Raw genomic sequence first — 27468 nt, forward strand, 5'->3', positions numbered from 1 at the left:
TTAATCAAACAGCCACTGTGTTTACCTATTGTAGTCTTTTGTGTTTGAAGATAACTAATTTTGTGGAAGGGATAAATGGATTGTCTATAGATCTGCTTACAGTTTTCTAGGATTTTCTTTAACTTTTCCAGTTAAAAAATGGATAAAAAAGGTTTTGTGGATATACAGAATTCCCCCCCCCCCCCCCCCCCAAGCAAGTAGTTAGTGCACATGTTCCCATCTAAACCCTCTCTAATACACAGCTACTCAGTAACATTTTACACTGGTAACCAGCTAGCACAGTATTCAATATATGATACACATGGCAATCTTTGAGAGAGTACACATTGCCAGAAACCCTGCACAGAGCAAACATCGGTGGTTAAGATTAGACACAATATGTCAATCTTAAATCCTTTTAATCTTTCTATGATTTATAGACACAGTGCAAAATAAAGTTGACATTGCAATTAGCTTCCAACCAGTTAAACCCTATAATATCCCTCCATGGTTAAGAGGGGAAGGAATTGACATTTCATGCTACAGCACTAGCTTGAAAGGTGTGCATGTGAGAGCACAAATGCATATGCGCACACGCCCCCCCTCCACACATACACACAAACTTTTTTTGTTCTATAATGTCAGTTTCATAACCACTTTCCCATTCAAGAAGAAAAAGGGCAAAAAACTATATGAGTAAAATAGCCCATCTTGTTATTTAGCCAAACTACAGGACTGCTAAATATTTATAAGATATAATGAATGCCTCTTATTAAACTATTATTCCCCCCCTTGAATAGATTTTTCCAGCAGTTGTCAAACATCTTCACATTAAGTGTTGCCAAGTGTGAGATTAACAGCCCATCCAACACTGGGAAAACAGGATGAAAGTCAGCCACACGATGCTGAGTAAACAAACAGTCCCTTTACTACTGAAAAAAACACTTTCCTCTACACCAATCAGGTCATCTCACTGAGCGAATCCCTAACTCTGCTTACATTTACACTGCTCTCTGTGTGCCTATTTAATGCAAATATAAAAATTCAGTTTCTATATTGCTTATGCTAAAGTAAAAATTTGTCAGATTGCCAAGGCGCCATGGTGAGAGCAAGGTCAGGGTGGCTCAGACAGTAGTTCTCTCACCACTGGTAAGAAGGGAGCACGTTCAGGGGTCATGCCAGGGCTGAGTCTCAGGCACAACCAATACAGACACTGTGGTGCATCCTGGTGAACAGCTGAAGCACACACCCAGGGATTATTCTTTAGTTCATCTCTTGGGCTGTCAGAGGGCAGTTAAGTTAACAAAGCTTTGGCTCTTAAGGCTGGTCTATATGGAGGAAATTTCCAAAAAAATTCAAACTGCTTTTAAAACTGGTTCAGCTAGGCCAGTGTTAAAACTTGCGAGAGCAACAGTGTAGACCAGGCTTAGGAGGTATGAACTGGTTACAACAACCTAGTGGATCTCATCTGGTTCAGTAACAGTGATTCAGTCCCCCTAAATCAGGTCTACACTACAACCTGGCCAGTTTTAAGACTAGTTTAGCAGAACCGGTATGAATTTGGGAGGAAATTTTCCCAATGTAGAGAGACCATCATCAAACAGAGCAGATATCCTTGCTGTCTTGATCAGTTGAAAGAGGTTTTCACATCAAATGCCATATGTCAGCTGTTCCTGAGAACATGAGGGATGCTCCATTTGCCTAGAGAGGCACAGCAATGCCAGCCACTGCTGTAACACATCGCTTAGGAAAGTCCTTAGAGAAACCATTCCTCAAGCAGGAACGCTCCAGCTGCCATTCCATTCTATTTTGTGCACACTATGTTCCAACACTTGGTTCTCGGAAGCAGCCCTGAATTTTATTATTCACAGCAAGTGGGGCATAAGATGCATCCTTTCATAAAACATTTGCTTTGGTTTCCATGGTGGAGAGAGCAAACTGTTGATTTTGGTTCACCTGAACTACACCATCCAAATGTGTCATGATCAGATCACAGTCTGACAGTGGAACAATCCCTAACATGTTTCTTTGGACCAAAACCACCAGGTCAGCCCTCCCCTGAGGGCTCTCCTAACTCCAAAATATCACCGCTCCTCTCTTCTAGGAGGTCAGTGACGAGCACTCCCTCCCTTCTTTGTACTGGGCCCAGTGACCCCTCTTTGGGACCCTCAGAGGATGCCAAGTAGCTGCTTCTTCATATCTTCTAGCACCTGACTTGGGCAGCTCTCTCCAGTCCACCAGAATTTGTATGAGAGGAGGAACAGAAAGCAGCGTTCCCTATCATCCCTACATTCACACATTGGAATAGGAGATGGGAAAATACTCCCTTTTCTGCTTTAGGAAGGTGCTAGCATCATAGACTCCCATAATCCCCAGTATGCAGCTATTAGAAAATATGTTAAGTCTTGTGCAGTATCAATAACCCTGTAGTTAACGTGGTAGCCAGCCATAATGATAGCGGGAATGTTCCCTTTCTTTTCTCATCCATTAGAGGAGGGAGGCCAATATATCTTAGACCACCCACAAAGACTTTTTCTGAGCACAGTAGGCTGTACCAGGATGCCACCCCAGAAGCCCGAAGATGGGAGGACAATTCACACAACACCCCCTGAAAGTCTGGGAGAGAGCACTCAGCCTCACAACAGGGTGGTGCTGGCCAGGTGAGAGGCAACTGACCCCCTGAAGAGAGCAATGCCTACACTGGGGTCCAGTCCTGGTGCCTAAAAGGAGGGAGGGATGGATGGGCCAGCCAGCTGATAGGGAGGAATGTAAGCTTTTCAACTGATCTCATCCCAGGTCTGCAAACTGTTTGTGGACCTAGGATGTTTGCAGCTAGGATGAGAACCTGAATGTTTCTCCCAGTCCCCAGACAGGTTGATCTGATCCTCTGTGGCAGTGCAGGAAGATAGGGCCCAAAACATGAAGGATTCATTGATCAAAATCAATAACTGGAATTGCAGCAGGCAGTGGATAGGAAGCCAGCAGAGCCACTGGAGCAGAGTCATGATATGTGCCCTTCGGTTAGTGCAGTACAGGTGGGCATCCCTGTACTGCACTAATCAAAGCTCCCAATTTGTTTTTTTAAGAGTACGTTCCCCTATGGTATGCTGCAATAATCTAGTCACAATGGCACTGTAACTTGCCAGCCATAAACTGGAGAGGAAAGGTCACAACCATCTAACAGCACAATGGAAAAGGCACTTAGTGTGGCAATCAATGCCACCTGAGATTCCCCGAGCAGCCAGGGAGCCCAAAGTCCCACCGCAGGTTGCAAATCTCCTTGACAAACCATGGTTCTATCTTCCTCAATAACCTTTGCAGAGCACAACCACCTCCCAGTATCACCCTGCACTTGTGTGGAATAAGGCTCAACAAAGGCGTTTTCATTCAGACTCCACCGCACATAGGGAAAACAATACACAAGCAACTGATTTTTAGTAAAAAGTAGTTAGAGCTACATCTCATCCCTCAATTGGCACCTCACAGTCTTCCTTAGAAGCCTCATTGAACAAGAGGAGTGACAGATTGGACCTTTGCAGAACCCTACAAGAAATGGCCCTTGGAACATGCAATTAACTATCCAACACTAACCTCGGGAGTCTCTAAGAGGAAATAAAGTACCACATCTCATTTATCCCAGACTTGAAGCACAAGCAGGAAGACCACCCCTCACGGTCAACAGTATCAAAAACTACTAGGAGAAGGTCTTCAATTAACCAGATGCTTGATTATGGGATTATACATCAGGACCTCCTCCATCCCACTTTTCTCTGGTAGAAAGTTGCCATGTCTTAGTTGGGGGTAGCTGGTCTCTAAATTGTTAGAAGACCATGCACAGCATCCTCTTGTCCTAATACAAGGGACATAAGTACGGATGAAGATCACACAACTTTTCCTGCATTAATTGTCACCACCCTGCCATACAGGAAGGGCTGGAGGGAAGTCAAGGACATTTCCAAGCTCACAGAAACCTTTGCAGTACTCCCTGCCCAACCTGATGCAAGGAGCAGTTTCTGGAAGTGGGATTTGACCAAAATCCACCATGTAGCCATGTACAACACAGCCGCGGGAGGCCTCCGTTTTCTTTACATAGATGTATACAGTGGATTTCCATGAATTCAATGATTATTAATACAGAAGCAATTAAAACTTTAGTGTCAAGAATAACTATTAAATTATATTAAAAAGATCTGGTAATTGGTCATACTGGATTTTGTTTTAAATAACCCACAGCTCTGTCAAGGGCAGTAGTTATCAAAACAGAGCTGTGTAAGAAATGAAATGTACATATTTCTATACTGCAGCTGCCTGAAACATTTTCTTAATCTTAAGAGTCACCTGTGAGCTTGGAGCATTGCCCAGTCAAATAGTTTAGTTTTCTTACCAGCTACAGAGTCACTCACACTCACACACCCCTTTCACATGAAGTCCTCCTAGAAGGTGATCACTGATGACAATGCTAGGAAAAGTGTCTTTCCCTTTCCAGAAGTTTTTGTTAATATGAAAAGGTCTTATTGTGTCATTTCATTCCAGTTTGCTGTGGCTTCAAGAGGAATTCCTCAGGATCATGTGTAGGTCACAATATTAAACATTCACTCGTATTCACTGCTAATCTCAGAATATTCTGTGCATCCAAGAAGATGCAAATTTAATGGTGCCTTTTGAAGGAGAAGTCTGTTTTCTAAAAGCCCAGGGCACCACCTATTGGTCAGTCCACATTCACTTTTCATTTTACTTAGGAAAAAAAAAAAGAAGAAAAGTTAAAACTCTTTCAATATAAACAACCCTAACTGAGGGCTACTATGAATTTAAAGTTCTCTGAGCTAGTTGTGCTCAGAACATTAGTTTTATTTATTTCTATTGTGGCAGTGCCATAGGATTCCAAACAGAAATTAGGGTTTTATTTGACTAGGCTCAACACAGACAAGCTCCAGAATGCTTACAATCAGCATCTAAGATTTAAACCAGTGGTTCCCAACCTGTGGCACGTGGGGTCTTTCAAAATGGCCCATGGCTCCCCTCCCCCGGGCTGCAGAAGGGAGCCGCTGCCTAAGGACCCAGGCGGAGCGCGTTGCCAAGGAGCTACGAGACTGGAGATCAGCGCTCCCCTCCTCCTGGCTGTAGCAGGGAGCACAGCAAAGTGCTCCCCACGGGTCGCTAGCTGCAGGAGCCAGAAGGAGGACGAGGTAACAGAGTTACGGTGATGTCAGTAGTCAGAGGTAGCTCCTGTGATCTGTAGGCATCTCAGCAAAGGAAGGTTTCCAGGAGGGATTTGAAAGAGGCTAAAGCAGTAGCTTTGTGAATTGGGTAGGTGAGCTGTTCCCAAGCATATGGGACAGCAGGGGAGAAATCACAAAGGTGCATGTGGGAAAAGCATGGAAGCAGGCAAGCAATGCCATCATTGTTGGCATAGCGGAGGAGTGTGTGGGGGGGAGGGACATTGCGATAAGAAATAGTTTGCTTTCTTATCTCCAGAGCTAATCTGCAGCCTCTGTGTTTGAATTTTATTAACCACCATAAAGCAAATAATTTTTAAGCCCACTGTTCGTAATACTCTGCTTAAGTAGATGATTAGTACAGATGTCTATCATCCTGATAAGTATTAAAATCTGAATACCCAGTACAATTTATCAGGGTGACTATATTACTGAAATCAGAGAGGGAGATTTTCATAGGCACAAATGGCATTTCTGCACCCATTTCCCACTGACTGTAAACAGGAGTTGGATGCCTTACTGCCAACTGTGCCTTTAAAAATCTCCCACATAATGTTCTTTCTTCATCCCACTCTGAAACCGATAGAATGATCAGCGACCTTTGCACAGATATGTTGAGCAGGAGAACACAAGAATCTGGCAGAGATATTTTTTGTTTAATAAACTGTAGGGCTTGCATTTGAATTTTAAAAAATTCAAGTCACTGAAAATTAAGTAGGCATCTGATTTCATGCATGTTCTGAATAAAAATGCAGCACATATCCTTCTTTAATGTGATCTCTTAAGTACAGGTGGCAATCTCCTGTGCAGATTTCTGCTTAGAAATCTACAATGTTAAGACAGACTGTGTTTAGACAGACGTTTAGATAGACCTCTACATCACAGTTGTACAGCCCCGCAAGTCCAAGTCAGCTGATCCAGGCCAGCTGCAAGTGTTCTACTGCACTGTAGACACATCCTTATATTCCATGATACCCTTTGTGAGGGCCTGGATCCTCTGGTGAGGTTATACAATATCAACCCCACAATCTAGGGGAATGAAGAAGAGAGGGAGATACTGTTGTCTAGTGCTTAGAGAAGAGATCTGTGAGGCAGGGAATATTGATTCTATTGCCACTCATTTCCTGGGCACCCCGGACTTCACCTGTCAGTGCCTCACTTTCTCCAGCTGAAACATGCTGCTAGTAGAGCCACCTGCAGAAAGTGTTCACTGCACAGCTTTAACCTGAGGATATGTAAACGGTAAGGGCACATTCACTATTATTACCATAACCCAATTGGACAATCCTATATGAATTCTGTATTCAATACAACAGAAATTAATTCTTGCACAACAGTTGTCAAAGTAAGAAGGATGCAGCATACACACCACAAAATGAGAGACGCCGTTTGCAGCCCACGCAGTCTAAGCCTGTTGGGGTGCTCTGAGAAAACGGATGCAACTTAAGGGGAAGAGTGTCTAAGGCAACTGGAGAAGTGATGGACAGACTCATTCTAGCCTGCAAGAAAGAAAAGAAAAACAAAGGAGACATTAAGCTTAAGTACCCAGAGGTATGAATTATGGGCTTCATCCTGAAACATTTTCCTGCCAGCTGGAAAGATTGCTTGCAAGAATACTCCCAATGGTAAGTGTCTGTAGGATCAGGTGATTTCTGGTTAGGGAGAAGGTTCTGTCCTATCCAGAAGAGCTTTTTCTTTAAAATGAAGGTTCAATCAGTGATGGAGAGGACAGAGCTGCCAGGTGACAGGGACAGAAGAAAAGGTTAACTGAGCTATGATGACCCCTTGCACACATATAGACAACAGGTTAATAGGTACCATGTCATTCTGAACTTGCATCTATTTTGCCCTAGAACCACATGAAATTATTTCCTTTCTGTTAAACACCCTCTGAGGGAAGAAGAGGAAAAAGACAAGAGATTTCTTTGGAAAATTGAGCAATATGTGGACTACCACAAATATGGACTAATTCATCCCATGAAATTTTTACCCATTAAATCATACCCAGTTTCCATTAGTGAAAACAGCTTTCTCCCCTGGATAAAAATGGAAGAGGAACAGTCACCAAGAGAAATGTCAGTTTTCACCTGTCAACTCCCGACCCCTCAAACTTGAAATGAAAGTGCATTTGCTTTGTTTATTGCTATTGCAAGAAAACCTTCATATTTTTGAGTAATTTTTTCCACAGCAAGACATGCTCTGCCCAATCCATCCTCCATTGTCTTGAAATATAAACTACTGGCTGTCAACTAGAACTTGGCAATGGAAACAGGGGATGTGGTAGTTTGAGCTGTATTAGTCTTTGAATGGGTCCTTACTTCCCAGTAGAATTCACACCGAAGCTCAGCAATTCAACAGGTGGGGAGGAAACAGTCCTCAGGGACCTGGCCATCATGATATGCTGTGAAAGTATATGAATTCAGTATAAAATAGCACAGGTAGATCTCATGAGATTGGGCTACAAGCCCTTTTGATTAACAGGACATGGAAATGTCTTGCTAGAGCCAGAGGAATGCTGCAAATTGAGCATCCCTTTACTGGTTCATCAGGGAACACAGATGACACATGCCATGCTACAAATTGATTAAACCATACCAAAGTATAGATCATCCAACATATTAGCAGAATATACAATGTGATCAAAGACACCAAACCCTGGAGTTATCAGAGCACAAGCTAAATTTACTTTAATTGCATATTTTTTTCTATTTCATTTTTATTATTTCTCCATCTCGTGTCTCTCACTGCTGCTAACCAGGTAGAATACTAGTGACTAAATGAAATTAATGCGACAGGAGCAAGCCAACAAGGGTCTCATGGGTATGGCAAGTCCCCAACCCTACCACTACTGCCCTTTTCCTTTACTACTGCTGAGCTTTTCGCAGCAATATTCTCATCATCATCAAAAGAAGGATCTAGGATACTTAAGTCCAGTATTCAAATTAGGCTCCTTCTCCTTTCCTGCTAGTCTACTTATCTGTCACAATAAGCATAATTTTGCTTCCTTGTTCACCGACAATACCATCAGGGGTGTTACACTGACCTGGCTTCCCGCCAATGGCTCCTTTAAAAAAACAGGTTCTTAGCAAAATGACTTTGTTCTTCCGAAATTAAAAAGCAAAGAAACCACACTGTTCAGGCAACTGAAAGTCATACTATTCCGTTCCAAGCCATGGGGTTTACTTTCTTGGAATAAGGAGAACACAGCCAATGTTTTAGCACCAATTGCCATCGCCAGGATAACAGAGTAAACCTTGTGCAAATTAATCTAAGCAGTGCCTGTTTGTTTAGACAACAACAATGAAGCCCCAACAGGGGCACACCCTCTTCAAATGACAACAAGACAGTGCAAAATGGGCACAGAAATGCAAATACCAAATGTGACGTCAAGGATATCGACTTGTAAACAGGGTAGAAGACGTTATTGTGCTGTTTAAACTAAGAACTGTGACTGTACACACTACAATGTCATAATTGTTACAGCAGAAGCTACATGCAAAATACTGGCTACTCCTTAGAAAAATGCAGGATTTTGTTTCAGCTGGGCTCTTCCTATGCCAGCAAACAAATACCCCCCATGGAGCTCTGTATTTGGAAAATGCCTTTTACCACATCCCCATCTCTGTGATTCTTAAGACGCGCAAGAGGGGCACCTTACTGGTTCAAACTCTGCTTCCAAATACCTTGGTTATCCTCCTAGAGTACACTTAATATGACCACATTGCATGAGATCTTGCTATAATAACAGATCTTAACAAGGATACCTCATATGTTAATGGAGATTCATCCTCTTTACAATGGGAAATTGTATGTTTTTGCACATTTTAAAACTCTGGCCCAAAATTCTCTCCCCAGTTAACTGACGCAGCTCTACTAGAATTAGTGGGATTGCAACGGTGTAACAGAGAAGATAATTTGGACCTGTATGTGCACATATTTCTCTTTTAACATGGGTGCTATATTTTATTTATTACATGTGGATAGGTTTCCTTGTGTTCTATGTAGAGCATTTAGCTGGTTAGCAATGTAATGGGAGATTACAGCCTTAAAATGTTCTGCACGTGTTATTGGTGTTGATTGTTAAAACTGTAATAGTCACAGAGGCTTTTTCATGCTACTGTTTTCGATTGTTGCTTATGAGCCTAAGGGTTTGTCTGCACAGTGAGGTAATGTGCCCTATGGGAGTGTGATTTCTAAAAGGCACTAACGTGTTGTGCATCAACTGGTCTGTATAGGTCCTGCTTGTGTGCACTGAAGGAGCCCTAGTGCGTTTTGATGTAACACTGTTTCAAACAGCACCATGTTAAAGTGCACCAGCTGGGTCTACACAGACAATTCATTTGCAACACAGTGCACTTTGGAAATCACACCCCCCCGCCCCCCACCCAGAGTGTATTCCCTTCCTCCCCCTCCCCCCGGTGTAGACAACACTGAAGTTTGCGTTGTTTCAGACATGTAAAATGCACGTGTTTGACATGTAGCTCTGAGGGGGACTCTGACTGGTGCCTGCTTAGCAAGGTGGGAGATCGGATTTGCTTTTTCAAAGAGTCAGTGATTTAAAAGGAGTACTTTTCACTGTTCATTATTTCCATTGCAGAATATAAAATGGAATTGTTTAGCAGAACCTCCCTCTGCTGCCCCTTTTCTGGATTGCTCAGAAGTCCAGCAGCAAGAAACCTGGTTTCTGCTGAATTACCCAGAGGCTGTGTTCTACCAGATGTACATTTCACATCAGTCAAGTTTAACAATCTGTTGAAGCAGAGAGGGGACAAGACAATGAATAGATGATGTTAAAACAACTCCTCCAAAAGAATTCTGAAACATATGGGGGCAATCCAAATCTGTGACCCACCCCCTCAAAGAATCAGTGGATTATGCAGAACTGTGGATTTTGCTCTAGTCTTCTGAATAGATGATTACATTAAAATATATGTATAACCACTCCAGGCCACATTGTGAGACCCTTCATTATGTAAATTAATGCAAGTCTGTGGCCATGCAAAATGAAACAGAGTCACCACAAATGGTGTGAATTTCTTTCATTCCATTTCAGAGAGTGTTAACTTCAAAGGTTAGCTGCGATCAGTTAAATGTTAACACTTTAAAACACGAGATCAGAAGATATTCAGCCAAACCAGAGACTTCCTCAGAGACTAAAGTCAAGGTAATACCTCAGCCAGGTGTAAACAAGGCTAATGGACCATTACCTGACAAGTGTCCAGGAAAGGGGCAGGGGCAAAAATCTACAATTTAGCAAAGAAATAGCATGGAGTTTCCTTTCACACAGACTGCCTGTCACCTTCTTCCCAGCTGAGAATGTTTTACAAGAGAGGGACTGAAACTGTAAAATCCAGGGGCAAACACCCGCAGACACCCCTTTCTCTCTTCCTGGCCATTGCATTCACTGCATCCGGGGAGACAATGGAAGCAGTCGTTGGACCCTGGGGCAGCGGTCCTGACCCAAAGCATTTGGTAAGTAAGACTGCTGAAAGCATGTGGTGAGAAAACTTTGCTTTGAATCTAATGTAGTTTATTAAATTAGATACCAGTAAGTATTTTATCTTTATTTTTCTTGTAACCATTTCTGACTTTTATGCCTCTTTACCTGTACTCACTTAAAATCTCTCTCTTTGTAGTTAATAAACTTGCTTTACTTTTTTATCTAATCCAGTGTGTTCCAGTTAAAGTGCATGGATAACTCCATTTGGGATAAAAAGTTGTGTGCATATTAGTCCTTTAAAGGAATAATGGATTTAACATATCGGTACTGTCCATGAGAAGAGGACTGGGCAGTACAAGACATACATTTCTTGGGGAAGATCTGGGACTGGGGGTGCATTTGGGTCACCCTTCAGCATAACCAAGGCTGATAACAGCCGAGGTGCGGTTGGCTGGCTGCAGCACACACAGACATAGCTGGGAGTGACCTGCATACTGGTAGCTGCTTATGACCAATCCAGGTTGGAGGCTACAGCAGCAAAGCAGTGTAAACGGTACCCCAGGTTACAGGGCAGGAGCAACACCACTACTCATTGGTCCAGATTGTCCGCTGGTATGTTCCACCAACATTTATGATTGTTTAACTGGTAGTTCTAATTTTTTTTACCTGTATTTAAAATCAGATTTTTGAGAATTTGTTTTTCCCCATAGATTCTGATTGCCTGCCCTTTGTAGCTGTCAGATATTACCCATCTATTTTCATTCACTGGTTTCATGTTGCTAGGATGAAGAATAATAACCAGCTATTACATTGAAAATGGAGGATGCATTCACTGTTTTGCCCAGTCTGTCTAATTTAGCTGCTTCTACAGTAGTGGGTCATTGCATTGCGTTGTATGCTGACCTGATGTTGACTTAACACAATGCGACTCATCATAACCAAATAACATATCCCAGAGCAGTCATGTGTCAGAAAACATCAGCCTTGCAACTTATATCTCAAAGCCCCCACTCAGTGGTATTGTCTGGTTTCAGAGTGACAACTGACAGTAAATGTCTTTCAGGCCTCCTTTTGTGATAATTATTCCTCTTTCATAGAGGATTCATAGAATCATAGAAGATTAGGGTTGGAAGGGACTTCAGGAGGTCAATGTTTTGGACCATTATTGAAGAATATTGCTGTATTAAATCAACTATAAGGGTAGTTAAGCTATGGAATAGGCTTCCAAGGGAGATCCTGGTATCCCATCATTGGAAGCTTTTAAAAACAAGTAGAACAAACACCTGTCAGGAATGGTCTAGGTTTCCTTGATCCTGCCACAGTGCAAGAGGCAGGATTTGATGACTTCTCAAGGTCCCTTCCAGCCCTACATTACTGTGATTCTATGATTAAATAAGTGACAGAGTCCTAAGTTAATAATATTAACAGAGGAATTTAGGATTTCAAGGAGAGCAGAGAACAGGGCAGGGAGTGGATACCTGGATACATTCTGATTACTCTCATCAATATGGGCATCTCTATGGAATGTACTCAGCCGAAGTGCTCCATGGATCTCAAGAGTGTCCCACAGAAGTAACAACTGTGATTACACTTTTTCAAGCCAGAACTGTTTATGAAGATGAGAATTCATAATAGCCCTTTTTCATGCACTTAGCTCATTCTGTGGACCAGTTAGATATGGTCACAACAGAATCCACCTTCTGACTGCCATATATTTACCAATCGGAAGCTGATTCTCCGGCACCTCTCCCCTACTGCAGGTAGTAGGACAGGGAGAGAAGATGACTTCCTAGTGGTTGAAACAGAGCTCCCTTTAGGCATATTAGTGAGCCGTGAGAGCAGGTGTGGCTGTTACACTTACACAGCTGATTGCAGTTTAAAGTTAGCATCAGAAAAAGGAAGTGGAAAAGTTTAATGGAGACAATGTTTATTAGTGGCATCAAGTTCTCAGCCAAGAGAGCAGATAGTAGAATGAAGAGCATCTGGGCCAAAGGGAGAAGTGAAAGATGATGACATAATTTCTACAAGCTTTAACACGCGTTGTAGCATTCATTACGTTTTCATCACTGTCAAGCAATTATTTTTAACACATTTTACTGCCTTTTGTTTAGAATGAAGTCTCAGTAAGTCTGAAAATCATTTTCCCCATTGCAAACATCAGTCGTTTCCCCAGCATATTGAACAATGCTGAAAATAACATAATTGCTTTTACTAAGAAACATCAGCAACATCACTGTATATCGTAAGCCCAGAATGTCAGCTTCTGAGCCAGCAGCATCATTCATTGTCAGCAGAACCTGCCAGTATCAAGCCTGAACCCACAAGATCCTGTGTGCCCTCAGGGAGCTGAAGATCGGGCCCAATATTTGTTAGGATCCCGCTGTGGGCTTCATGGCTTCATGATGTGTGGGCCCACAAAACTTGGGTATGCAGTGCTCTTGTAAAGAGAGAATGGAGGATAATTTTTCATAAACTCTATTTTCAGAATCAATCTGGCTTTCTTAACTATTTTAAGGTAGATCAATATGGGGCACAAGGCCCCCAATCTTGCCAGCACTGATGGAAACGCTGAACGTTAGGTGCACAAGTACTCTCACTGACTCCAACAGGCCTGCTCCTGTGTATAAAGCTAAAATTTGTGCATAAGGATTTGCAGGGTCAGGGCCTAAATGTTCAAAGAGTGTCCCTTTAATGCAGTGTAGTCAGATGCTCTATTAGCATTTCTTCAAGTCTGTTTAGAGAAAGGGAAAAAGTAAATGCAGCAAACTCACCAACACACAAACCCTGATAGGAGCTTTTTTATTTGAAAACCTATATCTTGCTTCCAAAGCTAGGCCTAAAGCGTTTCTATTTTATTAGCAGTAAGTTGCATACAGATGCCTCCTTTCTTTAGCTTTCTCGACATATAGGCCAAGTTCTGCTCTTGGATACACAAATGGCTCTCCCTAAAGTTAATGGGAACCGGGGTCATGCCTCCAGGAGTCAAGCATTGCTATCTGCGTGAGTCAAAGTGGCCACAACGGCCTTTGTCAAAAGCAGCAACAACACATTTCCTAAAGACACCACGGATGGTCAATAATCAAAGCAATTTTGTATCAATTTACAGCTCCCATGGAGAGTTTCTGTCAAGCACTTCTTGCACTCCTTCCCTCTGGGAGTCAATGGTAGTTTTGTCTGAGTCAGGAGTGCAGCGTTTGACTCAGAAGTTTAGGAACAGAAGGGAGTCTCTCTTTGAAGTGTTGCAGCAGCCCCCAGGGAATAACGCTGAACAGTAGCACATTTCATTAGTGTATTTTTATTGATGTTAGAAGACTGATTTGTTCCCCCTCCTTTCATTTCCCTGCCCACCAAAAGAGAGATTTGACACTATTGCTCCCCTTTTCACACTGTGACAGAGCAGAAGCTGCGTACTTTTAACAACAAAAGAAGCCAGTCCCCAGCTTGGTGAGAGTTTTGTTTTACATACGTGGTCGCCACAGACCAGAGGAACAAAAGGAAGCAGACAGAGCTGGTGTGAGATAGAGCCTGAAGAGAGAAGAAGACAACAGAAAGAAGCAGCCGGAGAGAGGAGGACAGTGCCAGAGAAGAGAAGGAGGATGGTGTCCGATTTCTTACTTTTAACTGGTCCTCTGGGAGGTTCCTCAGTTGAATCTCTCTCTCCGGCTGCATCTCCTTCTCTAGATTCCTTTTCCGATTCCTTTCCAGCCACATGTCATCACAGCTGAAGCACTTGTACAGGGGTTTGAGTCTCTTCCTCTGTGACACCTTCTTGGCTTTTCCATTTGGGGCGATGAAAGGGGTCATCCAGACGTTGCTCTCTGTGCTGGAGAATGGCCGTGGGGACAGTGGGATCTGAGGGGACCTCTTTTTGCGATGCAGAATCCATCTCTCGCTTGGCCTCTTTTCAGGTGGCATTTGACTTTGCTGTTGGGGATCCTGTGTTATAAGCATCAGGTGAAAACACAGAGTGGTTTTTTATCATGCTAAACAGCTGATTGCAAAGCTCAGTGCTGGGACCCAGAACCACTTGAAGAGTTGGGCGTTTACTTGAGCTCTGGAAGATGGAAAACCCATTCTACCCACTCCCACTCCACACAAAAACCTGAGAACCTGACCAATGCAGCAGCAACTGTATCTTACAAAGGTAACTACCAAGGTGTTGCAAAGATTTTATTCATCTCACTTGTTTTAAAAGCCCATCTGAAGCTTGAAGCTGAAATCTGGTTCCATAAGTGGGAAGGAAGGAAAAACACCGAGGCGTTAAAACAAAAATCACTTAATGGGTCATTTGATGGCTTTGGAAAACAGAGTTAATGGGGGAAAAGATCAATGAAGTTCTGAGCCTGCCAAAAATTTCCCTTTTAAAATACAGTATAGTAGCTGCCTCACACACCATAGGCCAGATTGGGGCAATAAATCAGTCCACATGCAGGGAAAGGAGACAGTAGAGGAACCTTGATTCACTTAGCCAGGATTGTTCCAGGGCTTTCAAAGTGTTGCTATCCTTTAAAAGAGTGCAACATAGGTTCCCTTCTGCACTAAGCAATACCTCTCTCAACACCTCAACTAGACAAGTGCGCTGCCTCCACTCCCTGCACAGTGCCACAAGGGAAGCAATCAACACTTATAGTCATCCTTGTACACTTGTACAGGGCAGTCACAATCCTAGTCCTGTGGTTTATTACAACAGGCCTAGTACTGGGATTTAGGTTACTGTGTGTGTGGGCATTATTGTTTATAAAGGTGTCTCTGGGAATGCAGTCATACCCTGGCTTGCCTATCTGTGCTTTCCCCACCGTACCTTACCTATGAAAGGTATAAGAACCCCCAGATGCCTGCTAGTCTGACACATGAGTCCCATGCTTCTGATGTTGCATTTTATGTTATCACTGCTATTTGCCTGACATTTAGCTGAGGAATTAGGAAGCTGAGAGAAAGGGGAGGAGGATTGCATAGATTTGGGCTTCATTCCCTTTCTTCTTCCATGTGCTACTGCACAAAAAACCCCAGAGCTTTTATACAGGAGCTAATTAAAAACAGAGATGTCTCGAGTCATGTCACCATTAATCCAGGTAGTATCGATGGAAGTTTGATAATATGTAAGGAAAGAGATCAGTGCCACTACGGCAGGAATGATCTCAGAGCAAAGTTGGCGGAGTACACTTTCCATGCCAAGGAGGGTCGGTTTGTGAAGTGGCTGGGATCTCCCTGCTATCCCTCAGTTTGTTTGAAGAACCTAAGTATTACAAACTTTTTAAAAAATAGTAATTTTCCATCTATTCTTAAACCAGGTCCCCACATAAATAGCGCTGTGCCAGCTCAGTTTTCACTTGCAAGTGGCATGTGATGCCACAGTCTGGCAACATCTGTCCCAAAACTGATGGGAAGTGTGTACCTGAGATCCATGAGGCCCTAAACCCCAGTGCATTAAGGAAGGGCTGGGAAAGTGGGGGAAAGGGAGGGATGTATTAGGTCTGTCTTTTATTGCCCACTGGACAACACAATTACATAAATAAGTAAAAGCATGTCAAAAACAATCCAATTGATTAAGTCACTCTAAGGCCCATCTAATGTGATACTCTGGCCCCAGGCAAACTGTCAGATGTGCAGAACTGGGTCATCCTATACTGTTGCTTTCAGCATAAATTCTTCTGTCTTAGAAACAAGTTTGAAATTGTTAGCAATTTTTGAGGGAGAGTTGGAAGTTTTTGTTTGTTTTTAACACAAGAATTCTAAATTTATCCATCTGTCTAGCCATCCCTCCAGTGATACCACCCACTAAACAGATGCGGGAAAAGAGCTGACTTTCACTCTATTGTTGACTGTATTTTCTGACATTTTTATATAGCAACAGATGTCCAGAGGTATATTCCTGAATATATATTTAATTGGCAAACCTATATTGGAGAGACTTAACACTATAATTCTATTATTTTATTGCAATATAGATATATAGCATTAGTATTTACTTTGTTCAATACCAGTCCTGGACATTCAGAGCTCCCTTGCATACATATTGAATCACCTTAGTCATGATGCCAGGTTCAGGGCTACCACAGTGTCCCAAATCAAACCGCGGTGCCTAAAATAAATCTGCCTTGGTCGCAGTCAAAGGTCCTATGTACTTTAATGTATCAGAGTTCATTTCTTGGAAGTTGGACAGTTATATTAATTTCTAAGCTTCAGCTTCATTAAAACAAATTCACTAAACCTATTCATATTCTGCAGTATGAAGAACAGCCACCAGAGGGAGGAGTAAAACTGCTCCAAACCATTTTTATATGGTCTGGGAGCAATTTTAATTTTCATACTTTCCTTTCAATAGTTTAATTTAGCCCCAGATTTAAGTGATTGTTTATTTTCTCCTAATGGCTGGAATCCAGGATCTTGGCTCTCACAGTCAGGGCTTTACGTGCCTCATCTCTCCCTTTTACCTATATTATCTTTGGGTTCGTTCACCAGCTTAGTGCTTTTGTTCAGCCTCCAAAAGACTCACCTCTGTTGACCATGTGCATTAACTGCACCTTAGAGACTCCTGCTTGAGTTAGCCATTTAAATGTTTTAGAGAGATGTGGATTTACCCTTACTGTAGAGTGCTCTGAGACCCTTCTGTTATCAGAAAGATACTGTATTTCTTATACATTTTGTGTGAAGGAACTTATGCTCGTGAAAACAAGAGTCTCCACAGCACTGGCTACAGTAAATCAGTGTAACTTGGGGATGTGCAAATTCCCACATACAGCTCTTCCAGTTCTGTACCCCTCATTGTGACATGCAACCCAGCCTCCTTTTCCAGTTACCAGGCAGCAGTAGCTGCAAAATCTTGTGGTTGTTTGAAACGCAAATTAAATGTCCACTAGGAGAAGGCCAGGCAAACTCATTGTTATATGTCTCAAACTCAGATTTTGAACTGGGACAGCAGCATTGAAAGATCCGTGCTTTAGATTAGCATGCACCTGCACAAGGGCCAGCAAGAGTTCTTTGTAAGTGTACATATGAGCCACTTTCTGAGATGGGATTGACACAACAAGCCCTTATTTACAGGGAGAATCAACAAGGTGTGTGTGCACACATTGGCCTGCACTGATAGACAAGACAGTACATCTCACATCTAAACCTGGTAGTGATGCTGGTGCTGAAAAATACTGTTCAACCAAATCCTGTTGCTCTTTTCTTAAACAACATCCAGTTGTAGCAACTCCTCTCAGTCTCAGCACGACTGTAATATGAAGCGCAGCCACGCCAGCTTCTGAACAGCCTGTACCCAAACATCCCACAGGAGGATCTAGTGCAAGCATTCTCCAGTGTGCTCTTTGCTTTGCCAAGAGATTCACAGCCCGGATTGGAAAACCAAACTGGTGAGTAGGAACCAATGGAAACACATGCATTGCATTTGCACTGACTCCAAACTGTTTCAGAAGAAACCTGCTCTTATTTCCCTACTGGAAATATGTTCCTCACTTTGAGGACCATTCTCCAGCCACTATGAACCTCTCTCATTTCCAGTATTAGAATTATCCACACACATCAGCTGGACAGACAGCCCATATTTATTTTATTTTTGTTGTAGGGGAGGCAGAGGACTGTCCATAGTCGGTATTTAAAGAGAAGCCATAGTGACTGTAAATCCTTGTGGTATTCCAAGTGATAGCAGCTTACTGTCTAAAATAAGATTTCACTTCTTGTTGCTTCTATTAGCCTGCAAAAGCAACACAGCTAACAGTGAGTTGATTTCTATTTTGCCTTAGGAATCAATACAATTGTTGACTAGGTACCCATCACAGGGCCCAGTTTTGCCTTGAAGAGACCTGACTAAAGACAATGGCTTAGCACAGGTTTAACAAAGGGCAGTATTTGGTCTGTGCAATTTGTATCATGCATGAGCCAGAAAGAACCCAGCTGGACTTTTACATTCCAGGGTAAGTTTGCAGCACAGGCGGTTAGGAAAACCCCCATCATTTTACTTGTATAAGGAGTTAATTCTAATCTAAAGTCACTGAGAGTCAATAAATATAGAGAATCATGATGCCAATTTTACAGAGTCACTGTTTGCAGTAAAGCTGCACTTTAAGGGAAAGTAAATGAGCGTAGATGCAAAGAGATATCTTCCACTATTCACTAAGAACAGTCACTAACGTTCAATTACTGTACTTATGCAAAGAGATGTGTTTATCTTAAAACCTAACTAATTTGCTCACTCTTCTATTAACAGAGTATCACTCTTGGCTTTTGGTAGGAGAGCACTGCAAAGTAAACCAAAATTAAGTCTGGTGATAATTCTTACAGAGCAACTCACCTCATCTCTGAGTATATTGCTAACTGAAGAAGCAGTGTTTAAGCTGATCTGTGACTGGCTGCTTATCCCACTGTCTTCTCTCTGGTATTCATTGTCCAATGAGTGCACAGAAAGCAAGAGACTGCCCCTGGGCTTTAGTGTCTTTGGCCTCTCGGGTGCCTCTAAATTGCTGTCAATAGCAGAGCTGTTCCCAAGAGAGATCATCGAAGTGGCACTTATTCTCCCAGGATAACGGAAACTCTTGCGTTGAGAGCCAGGTCTTGGACTTTGTGGTTTAGGGCTCATGGGCCGACAGGGCATGTCTTTACCTTCGTATGTTGATAGTTGGGGGCAAGAGGGGCTTAACTGAGGAAATGGTGATTGCAGGTCACTGGGGCTAAAGGGAGATCTCAGCCAATATTCGTCAAGAGAAATATCTAAACCATTGGCCAATGTTTCCAGTTGCTCATCATAGTCCGGACTTTCTGGACAATTGATAGTCAGATCATAGGATAGTACTCTTTTTCTTCTCATATCTATAGGTGTAGAGACCTCAATGGATTCCATAGAGGTGTCAGAATGGTTGGCATCTGTGGAGGTGGCATTAGATTCACCGGATCTCAAATATGCTTGTCCATCAGAGCTCTCCTGCTTCTCTGTGGATTTTCTTCTTGCAACATTACCACGGCCTTGCTGGTGGCCCCTGGTTGTTTTAAGACTCTCCTGTGATGGCGATAAACTTGCTAAGGTGGGCCTTTTCAGTCCATCTGCCTCCCTGCTCTTCAGAAATGCTTTCCAGGAGCTTTGGCGAAGCTTGACTTTCTCCTTTTCATGTTTCAGTGATGCTTTGAAGCGCTGTTCAGGGTTTTCCTTCTCCAGGGATTTGGATTCAAAGAAACTCGAAAATGATTTATGCGCCAAGGCCAGCCTTGTCCTGAATTTTTTACCCTCTGGGTTTTTGTTTCTTTTATACTCATTCTCACTCAGGGATTTCCTCACCCCAGAATAGTCTAGCACTTCACTGTTATTATTTTCAGCTGACTCTAAAACTTGTGCTTCAGAGTATTTGACACTGAACAATGTGGGGGAAGTAGAATTTGTGTCTATGTTGTCCATCAGTATCCGACCAGAGCCAGAAGCCTTCCTCAGGCTGATTCTGCTGAACAACCCCATAGGTCTTTCATAGAATAAGTCGTCATCATCAGAATATTCAGAGGTGTAGCTTTCCTTCCTTTGAAAAACGGAACTGGGTGAACTGCCTTTAAAAGACTGCAAGCTCTCTGTATCTTCATCCTCTTTCCCAGTGTCAAGTTCTTCTATCTTTGTTCTGCTGCCAAACAAGCTGCTGCTACCTGGGTTTTCAGCAACAACTGTCTTGGTTTTCTTGAAGGATGCCATCTTTGAGAAAACTAAAAACTTGGAAGGTTTCCCAGTTTTGGTCTGTTTCTGCACAGCTTTATAGAGACTGCTGTTACTCCCCAGGAAATGGAATGAACTCTCATCCATCTCCTCACTGTTAGCACTGCCAGTGCTCACATTGTCTAGACCCAGGGCAGAGGCATCTTGGCTCTCTGTTTTCACTGTATGGTTAAAGGCATCAGTCACATTTAGATTCTGTTCACTGTCTTTGCTAAGGCTTGCCAGCTCCTCCATAGCAGAGCCTGACATTAGTTCTCTTCTGGGAGAATCTCCACAAATGCCTCTTTGTTCTTTTGAAATGTTGCAGCTTTCCATTTCTTCCCTTTCTAGCCTTTCTTTACAACAGACGGTGCTCCCTAAGGTGTCACCATCCATACCATCTCCCTGACAAAGGCCACCAGTGCTGTTCTTTTCCAGTGCTATTGCAGTAGTTACACATATGTCTCGCTCTAGGCCTCGATTTGTATTGAACTCATTTTCCTCAGTCACTTCACTGTCTCTTGTTTCAGACAGTGATTTTTTTAATAGCTCTGTTTCTGATGCCATGTTAGCATCTTCCTGAGAGATTCCACTGCTAATTATGCCATGTGATGTCAAATGTACTCCAATGCACGTATCTCCCTTTTCTTTCAGGGGAACTGTAGCATCTTCCACGCGTAAATTAACCCCACTGGGTTCATTTTTTATATTTGTTACTGGGAAGCTACTGCAACTGAGTTTTAAAGAGAAATCGGGATCTGTTTTCTCAACTTGCTGCTGCACAATTTCTGATTCTTCTTGTACTGTGCACCCAGCAGTGGTCATCTCTTCACTGCCAGAGACGGGCTGTAGGGGCAAAATTTGCTCTTCACAGCTAGAATATGCATTCAGATCTCTCTGGCATTCGTCAGGTTCTTTGCTGGCAATGGGAGGAGACCCCAAATCCTCATTGGCTAGTTCTCCTAATGTTCCAGTTATTATTTCAGCAGGATGATCATCATTCAGCATCTTGGACTGCAAGCCCTTCTCCTCCACAGATATTATAATCAGAGCAGGTTTTAACTCTGGGAACTTTATCAGCTTTTTTTCCTGGCACATGTAATGTGGTTTGGGAGCTATTTCAACAGCACAGGCATCAGCACCATCCTCATCCTTTTTTTCTGTATCGGTGAGACATCCCAACATTGTTGTTACAAACTGAGAGTGACCCTGTATGGTATCATTTTTGCAATTCAGGTTTTGCAGCATCGAATCATCCTGCTCTCCTGAGATGTCTTTGCCACCGGATTTCAGTGTGGTATCCATGGCTTTCCAACACAAACTTAGTTCAGAACACTCCTCTGAATCTGTTTCTTCCACATAAGCCTCAGTACTTGGTGATTCAGGGCTGCTCTCCTCCACGTTGTTCAGCTGTGTTTTACCATCTGGGTTGTAGTCTGCAGAATAGTTACAACCTTTGTTTTCTGCAATAGCAGAAACATCTGTAAGATAAGTTGCTTGGTCCTTAGGATCACTGATGCCATATTCAGAGTTAATGCTGTAAGAGAACCTGTGTGCTTTGAAACCCCTCTCAGATTTGAATTTATCTTTTCTTACATCTCCTTCAGCATTTATGCTCATTGGCTCTGAATCCAAGGCAGAGGGAGTCTCCCTTTCTTTTGAATTCCACTCGGAGTCATCTCTCATCTGGAGCTGGGCTGAAGATAAGCCATCAGCACACATGTCTGCTTCTGTGTTAAGGCCACATGTCTCTGATTCAGTGTGTAAATTAATCTCAACACCTTGTGGAGAGGCTGTTGGATGAGGCAGCTGACTGTTATTTGAGTCTATGCAGGTATTAAGAAGTGATCCTTTTATGCCAAATTTCCCCTCCACTTTTATTGCTTTTTCAGAGCTCCCACCAAGCCTTTCTATGTTTTTCCAGGTGTACTCAAAATCCAACCCTTGAAGATGTATCCTGGAACATGACCATCTTAATTTATCTGTAAGCTGAATACAGTTACCCGAGTAGTCTCTCTTGCCTTCAGCATTTATGTTTTCAGGTGCACTGTGCCATGTTTTACTTTCTGTGATTTCTGGCCTGATAAGTGGAAGATGAAATTTAGATTTTAGGCAGGGGTGGTATAAGAATGAATCTGATCTAAGATTGGCCCCTGGAGTTCTGTTTCTTGTCCCTGTATCTGTAGTTTCCCCATTGTTAATTGAGTTCCTCCTATTGCATTTTATGTGGGGTCTAGAATCTAGTTCACGGTTAAATTCAAACGCCTCAGGGTTTCTTTTACTGTCAGTTCTGTTTGTTTCAAAATTAATATTAGGCAAACTATGGCTTGATCCTACATCTGGCTGCAAAGGAAATTGCTGAGTCACGGGGAAAGTCAAACAGCTTTCAGAGTTTGCTTTCAGACAAGCAATGCTTAATACTGCTGGATGTTTTTTACTTGTTGCAATAGCATCTTCATCTGGTTCTGACCTGACACAGGGTTGCACTTTATTGTTCTCAGACTTTGCTTCGCCTTGCAATCCATCCACTACCAACTTAGTCTCTGTCTTTGATACAATGTCCTCTCCACTAGTGCCAGACCCTGTGTTGGAAGGATCACTAGTTAATATTAATTCTTCCTCTCCTGCCCCTTCTCTTCTTAATTTTGTAGTCTGTATCCAAAATTCACTTCTAACTGGTGCTACTTCTAAATCAGAAGATAACTCCAATTGCTCCTTTTGGCTCAACTCCAATTGCCTCATGCAATGATGTTTGAGAGGGGGTATTTCTGCATTGGTATCTGGAAAATTATGGCATGGTTCTTTTTTTTCAGAGGAAAGGCAGCTTGAACTTAAGCAAGTTTCTCCACTTATGTCACTGGCAACAGACTCTGCATCCGACACACTTTCATAAGGCTCTGTCTTTATGTCTGACAAGGATTCACTCTGGTGTGACTGGGTCTCAAAATAATCTTCATCTGTTTCCTGGCTTGATCCGCGGATCTCCAACTCTACCGTGCTCGGGGCAGAAGAACTCCGATCATCTTCGAACTCTGCTTCAGTGATGTAGTTTTCAGTTGGCTCTGGGGTCTACAAATAAAGACACAAAAATCAGTCAAGAATGAATTCAGCAGCTGAGTATCAGAGAGAAAGATGTTTCTCTCTATGATATTTCTGGAAAGAAATAAAGTGTTAGGGTTTAAACACAATGAAGATACATTTAATATAGGATACACCTTTTTCCTGAGGGATTATATCTGGCGTTTGCACAGGGTTGGACTTGATGCCCTTATGTCTTTGCTATGAACTATTTTTAATAATATAGCATTCAAAATGTGACAGAAGCTCCAAAGACCCTTTTGCATCCTTACAATCCAAGGGCCCCTTTCACATTTTACATGAATCAAAGTAACATAATTCTTTCTATTTAAAAACTATTTGTGAATCCACCCTTGAATCTCAGGAGGGGGTATATTGCACTAACCTGGGCATAGATATTACTATCCAATTATGTAACCAGTGCTGAAGGAGTAGGGGTGAGAGTAGGCTCGCAGACCTAGCAATTTTTTTAAAATAAAGCCAATCACTGAGCGGTGCACTTTAAGCACTATCTTACTAAAGCTGATGCTCCCCAGATTATCATAGACTCCCTACTTTTTCCAGACCACTTTAAAAACTGTTTAGAACACAGTGAAGTTACTTGGACCCTGTCTACATGGGGGCATGAACCAAGTTTGAAAGTGATGTTTGAACTCAATTCCGGGAGAGACCAAGGGTACTCAGCACACCAGCTTTGGTAAAACCATCAGAATGCAAGATGAAACTACCCCAAGCTAAAAGGAGGAGAACCAATCCTGATACAGCTGGATGAGGAAACAATGTTAGATAACATTTGCTGCCATCATTGGCTATAACTGCATCCAAAGATTCTACACAGTCGAGACTGATCAAGTTACTTAGCTGGTTTCAGACCCATATATGTACATTTACAATTAAACTCTATATAATCTGAAGCCTCTTAACACCTGTGAGGCAGATCTCTCTCTAGGTTCTTATACCTCACTGTTCTCCAAATGGGAAAACAGAAGCAAGACGAGGTGGAGACATGTCTAAGACAAATACAGAAGGTGAATAGCAGAGGTGCAATGAGAACTCAGGAGTCCCTATCTTCCAGTCCTATACCTAGTCCATCAGGTCAATACATCTTTGAGAGATGCCCACAGGTGCTCCATGCACTCAGGGGCACAACTCAATGGAAGCCCTAAAGAAGAACCACATTTAAAAAACAGAGCAAAAGGACAGATACCAGCGTTCCTGAGCCCTGCCGCCATACCACAGAGGTAATGGTGGGTTTGGGACACAGCTGGAGGCCCACTGAGGAAGCTATTAAAATGGGGTTATTTGGGAGAGGAGGAGATTCTTGTCTGAACAGATCTGTACATCAAAAGTACAGATCTGAGTATCCTAAGCATAAAACATGTTACCTTTCCTTGACAGCAAAGATAAAAACATAAAGCCCATAATGGGAGGCGGGTCACTGCCTCAAACTGAGTTCAAATGTCCTTTCCCCCTATTAAGCCAGCTCCAACCAAACTGTGCAAGTCATGTAATCTACAGAACAATGCATCCTTCCCTGCATATAATCAATGAAACATGTGATTGAGGTCTTTCAATAATTTCAAGCCCTGCCATTAATGGGACAGAAATGACCAGTGTTACGCCAGTACAGGTCACATGTCACATGCTGATCAATGGTGTGACTTGCAGGAGCAGTTGGCTCCCACAGCAATGAATACAGGACCAGCTGCTCAGTTTAGCATAACTGAATCTCCAACGATGCTCTAAACAAATTTATAGATAACAATAAATAAGATGTGAATTGTTTAAGCAAGCAGGAGCTGAATAATGAGGACACCTGGTAGTCCTGAAAATAATTATGAATTAAATTACACAAAAATTAGGACACAGACCGATTAGATTCCATCTACACTACAAGTACAGATGTGTCGGGGTATCCAGATTTTTAAAAGCCCCCTGTTTTGATGTTTTGGGGCTTTATTCAACATGCATCAAGGGCTCTTCTGTTGACTTTAATCCACATATCAAATGAAGAAGACAGTTCCAGACACAAAGGGCATTCATTCATAGTTCATGGGAGAGTCCCAAAATTGCATGGACTCTGCTGTGTCCCACAGAGCTGCTAATTGGGACTGCTGAAGTCCAGATTTTGGCTGGCAGCCGCCTTGTGGGACATGCACAGGGCTGGAGCAGAGCTAAGGGTGGAGTCAGCTACTGCACACTTGGGGGAGGGGTAGTTCACAGGCCATACCTTCTCCTTTGTCTGTGGCAGCAGCCACCCCCACAGCGTGTGAGGAGACCAAGCCCAGAGCTACTGCCTTCTACCCCTGACTTTCATGGGGTAGCAGCATTTCCTGTGGTGAGATGGAAAGGAAGGCTGATTGGGGCAATAACCATGCATAACCAGCTCTGTTATGCATGCACCAGCACTAACATCCACACTGCAATTGTATGCAGATATGCAGATGAGGTGTTCACATAAATATTTGTTTAACAGCAAGTATTCTGTTCTAGACAAGTTCTTATATCACCCCCTCACTATAGAATCGGAGTGCAATCCGGTGGAGCATTAATTTATGTGATTAACATGTATCACATTCAGTTTGTTCTCTCTCCCCCTCTCCTCAGGGAGAGAATTGTAGGCAGAGCAGTGTGATTTGTTTTGGTAAGGTTTTGGAAATGTATTTATTTTAGACCATGTGTTTATATCAGAGAAGTGTGCCTTGTACTTGGAACAGAAGGTGGTGAGGTCTGTAATGGCCCTTAGTCCCTGTGGTGAGTACATGGCTTGTCCCCCCACAATCCCAAGGCACAGGTTTGAGAAGTGAACACCACAAGTCATGTCGCACTACTCCTCAGACAAGAAGTGGATCAACGGTGAATGAGGGTGCCACTGAACTCAATAGGACTAGCTGTTTCAGGATTCAAATGTTGCCCCCAAATTGGGCATACAGGGCTCCCTACTGAAATTCTAAGGACAGAATTTGGCTCTAGGCATTTATGCAGTTATGTGTAATGTAACAATGGAGAGGCAATGTAAAGATACAGATACCGAAGAAATATGCAAGACTCATGTTTAAAACCAGATTGTGGCATTCTTTGACGCTGGCTCTGTTCTGAGAATAACCTGTTGCAGCAGTTTTGCTAGGCCCTTGGCTTGCAAAAGATTTACATGCCTGACCAGGTGCAAAGTGCATTATTCTCCAGAAATTGGACATTCCTCCTACTGGTGAAGATGCACCAACCAGGCAAGTGACAGTAAGTGACAGTGACAGTAAACCTGTGAGCTGCAGCCAGAGGGGGGAAAAAAACGAGCAAGCTTAGAAAGTGGGGGGAAAACTGTAGTGAAACTGTAGAGTTTATAAAAAATTAATGTTGGGTGATGATTAACATTTGTTCAGCCTGCAATGAAGTATTTAGTTTAGTTTTTCAGATTATTTTTACTTTTAAAAAAATTAATAAAATTGATGTGAAATTCAAAATGAAAAGCCGTTTTGAATAAAAAAGTCAGCATGTTTCATTTAGAAAATGTTGAAATGCTTTGGCTTTTCTGCCTTTTTTAAATTTTTTTGACTGAAACTGTTTGGAAAATTTGACACAAATTGGTCAGACGTTTCAAACAACTTGAATCTGCGTTTTTCCGTGAACATTTTTTGCCAGCTCTAGCATTGGACATGCAAAAACTTTTAAAATTGTTTATAGTCTTTGCGCTCTTTATAATATGGCTCATCAAACTGAGAGGATGAGCCGCCTTCACAGTCTGAAAGTCCCTTTTCCTATTTGCTGGATACATGTGGAGGATTAGCAAAGTTTAAGTCCCACCACTATGTACAGGTGAATGATCTCCCCATCTCCCTCTGAGGCATCATCTTTACTTTTTCCTCTTCCCTATGAAGCTGTCTAATTTCCACTATATCCTCCTTTTCAGCTTGTGAATTCATGCCCCTGCCCCTCAAGAGTATCGCTAATTTACTGTCGCTCACCACTTAGTGCATGATATTTTATTGCTATTTCTTTTACAGGACTCTCGTTGTTTTAGGAATAAAATGTTACCTTTTAAAGAAAAGACATTCTGCCAGGAAAGGGCAGGACACAATTGCTAA

General features: G+C 42.5%; 1 protein-coding gene across 1 annotated transcript in view; it reads right to left on the bottom strand.

Annotated features, from left to right (window-relative positions):
* LOC137147107 (uncharacterized) overlaps positions 1 to 27468 on the bottom strand; it is a 280155-nt gene that overhangs the window by 139300 nt on the left and 113387 nt on the right. Inside the window, 3 exon segments of the mRNA XM_067538874.1 lie at positions 6565 to 6694; positions 14251 to 14571; positions 18932 to 23377. Coding sequence (XP_067394975.1) covers positions 6565 to 6694; positions 14251 to 14571; positions 18932 to 23050 — 4570 coding nt within the window. The 5' untranslated portion in view covers positions 23051 to 23377.

The sequence above is a fragment of the Emydura macquarii genome, unplaced genomic scaffold (assembly GCF_026122565.2).
Source record: "Emydura macquarii macquarii isolate MOO-44397 ecotype Brisbane River unplaced genomic scaffold, CSIRO-AGI_Emac_v2 contig_499, whole genome shotgun sequence".
NCBI lineage: Eukaryota > Metazoa > Chordata > Testudines > Chelidae > Emydura > Emydura macquarii.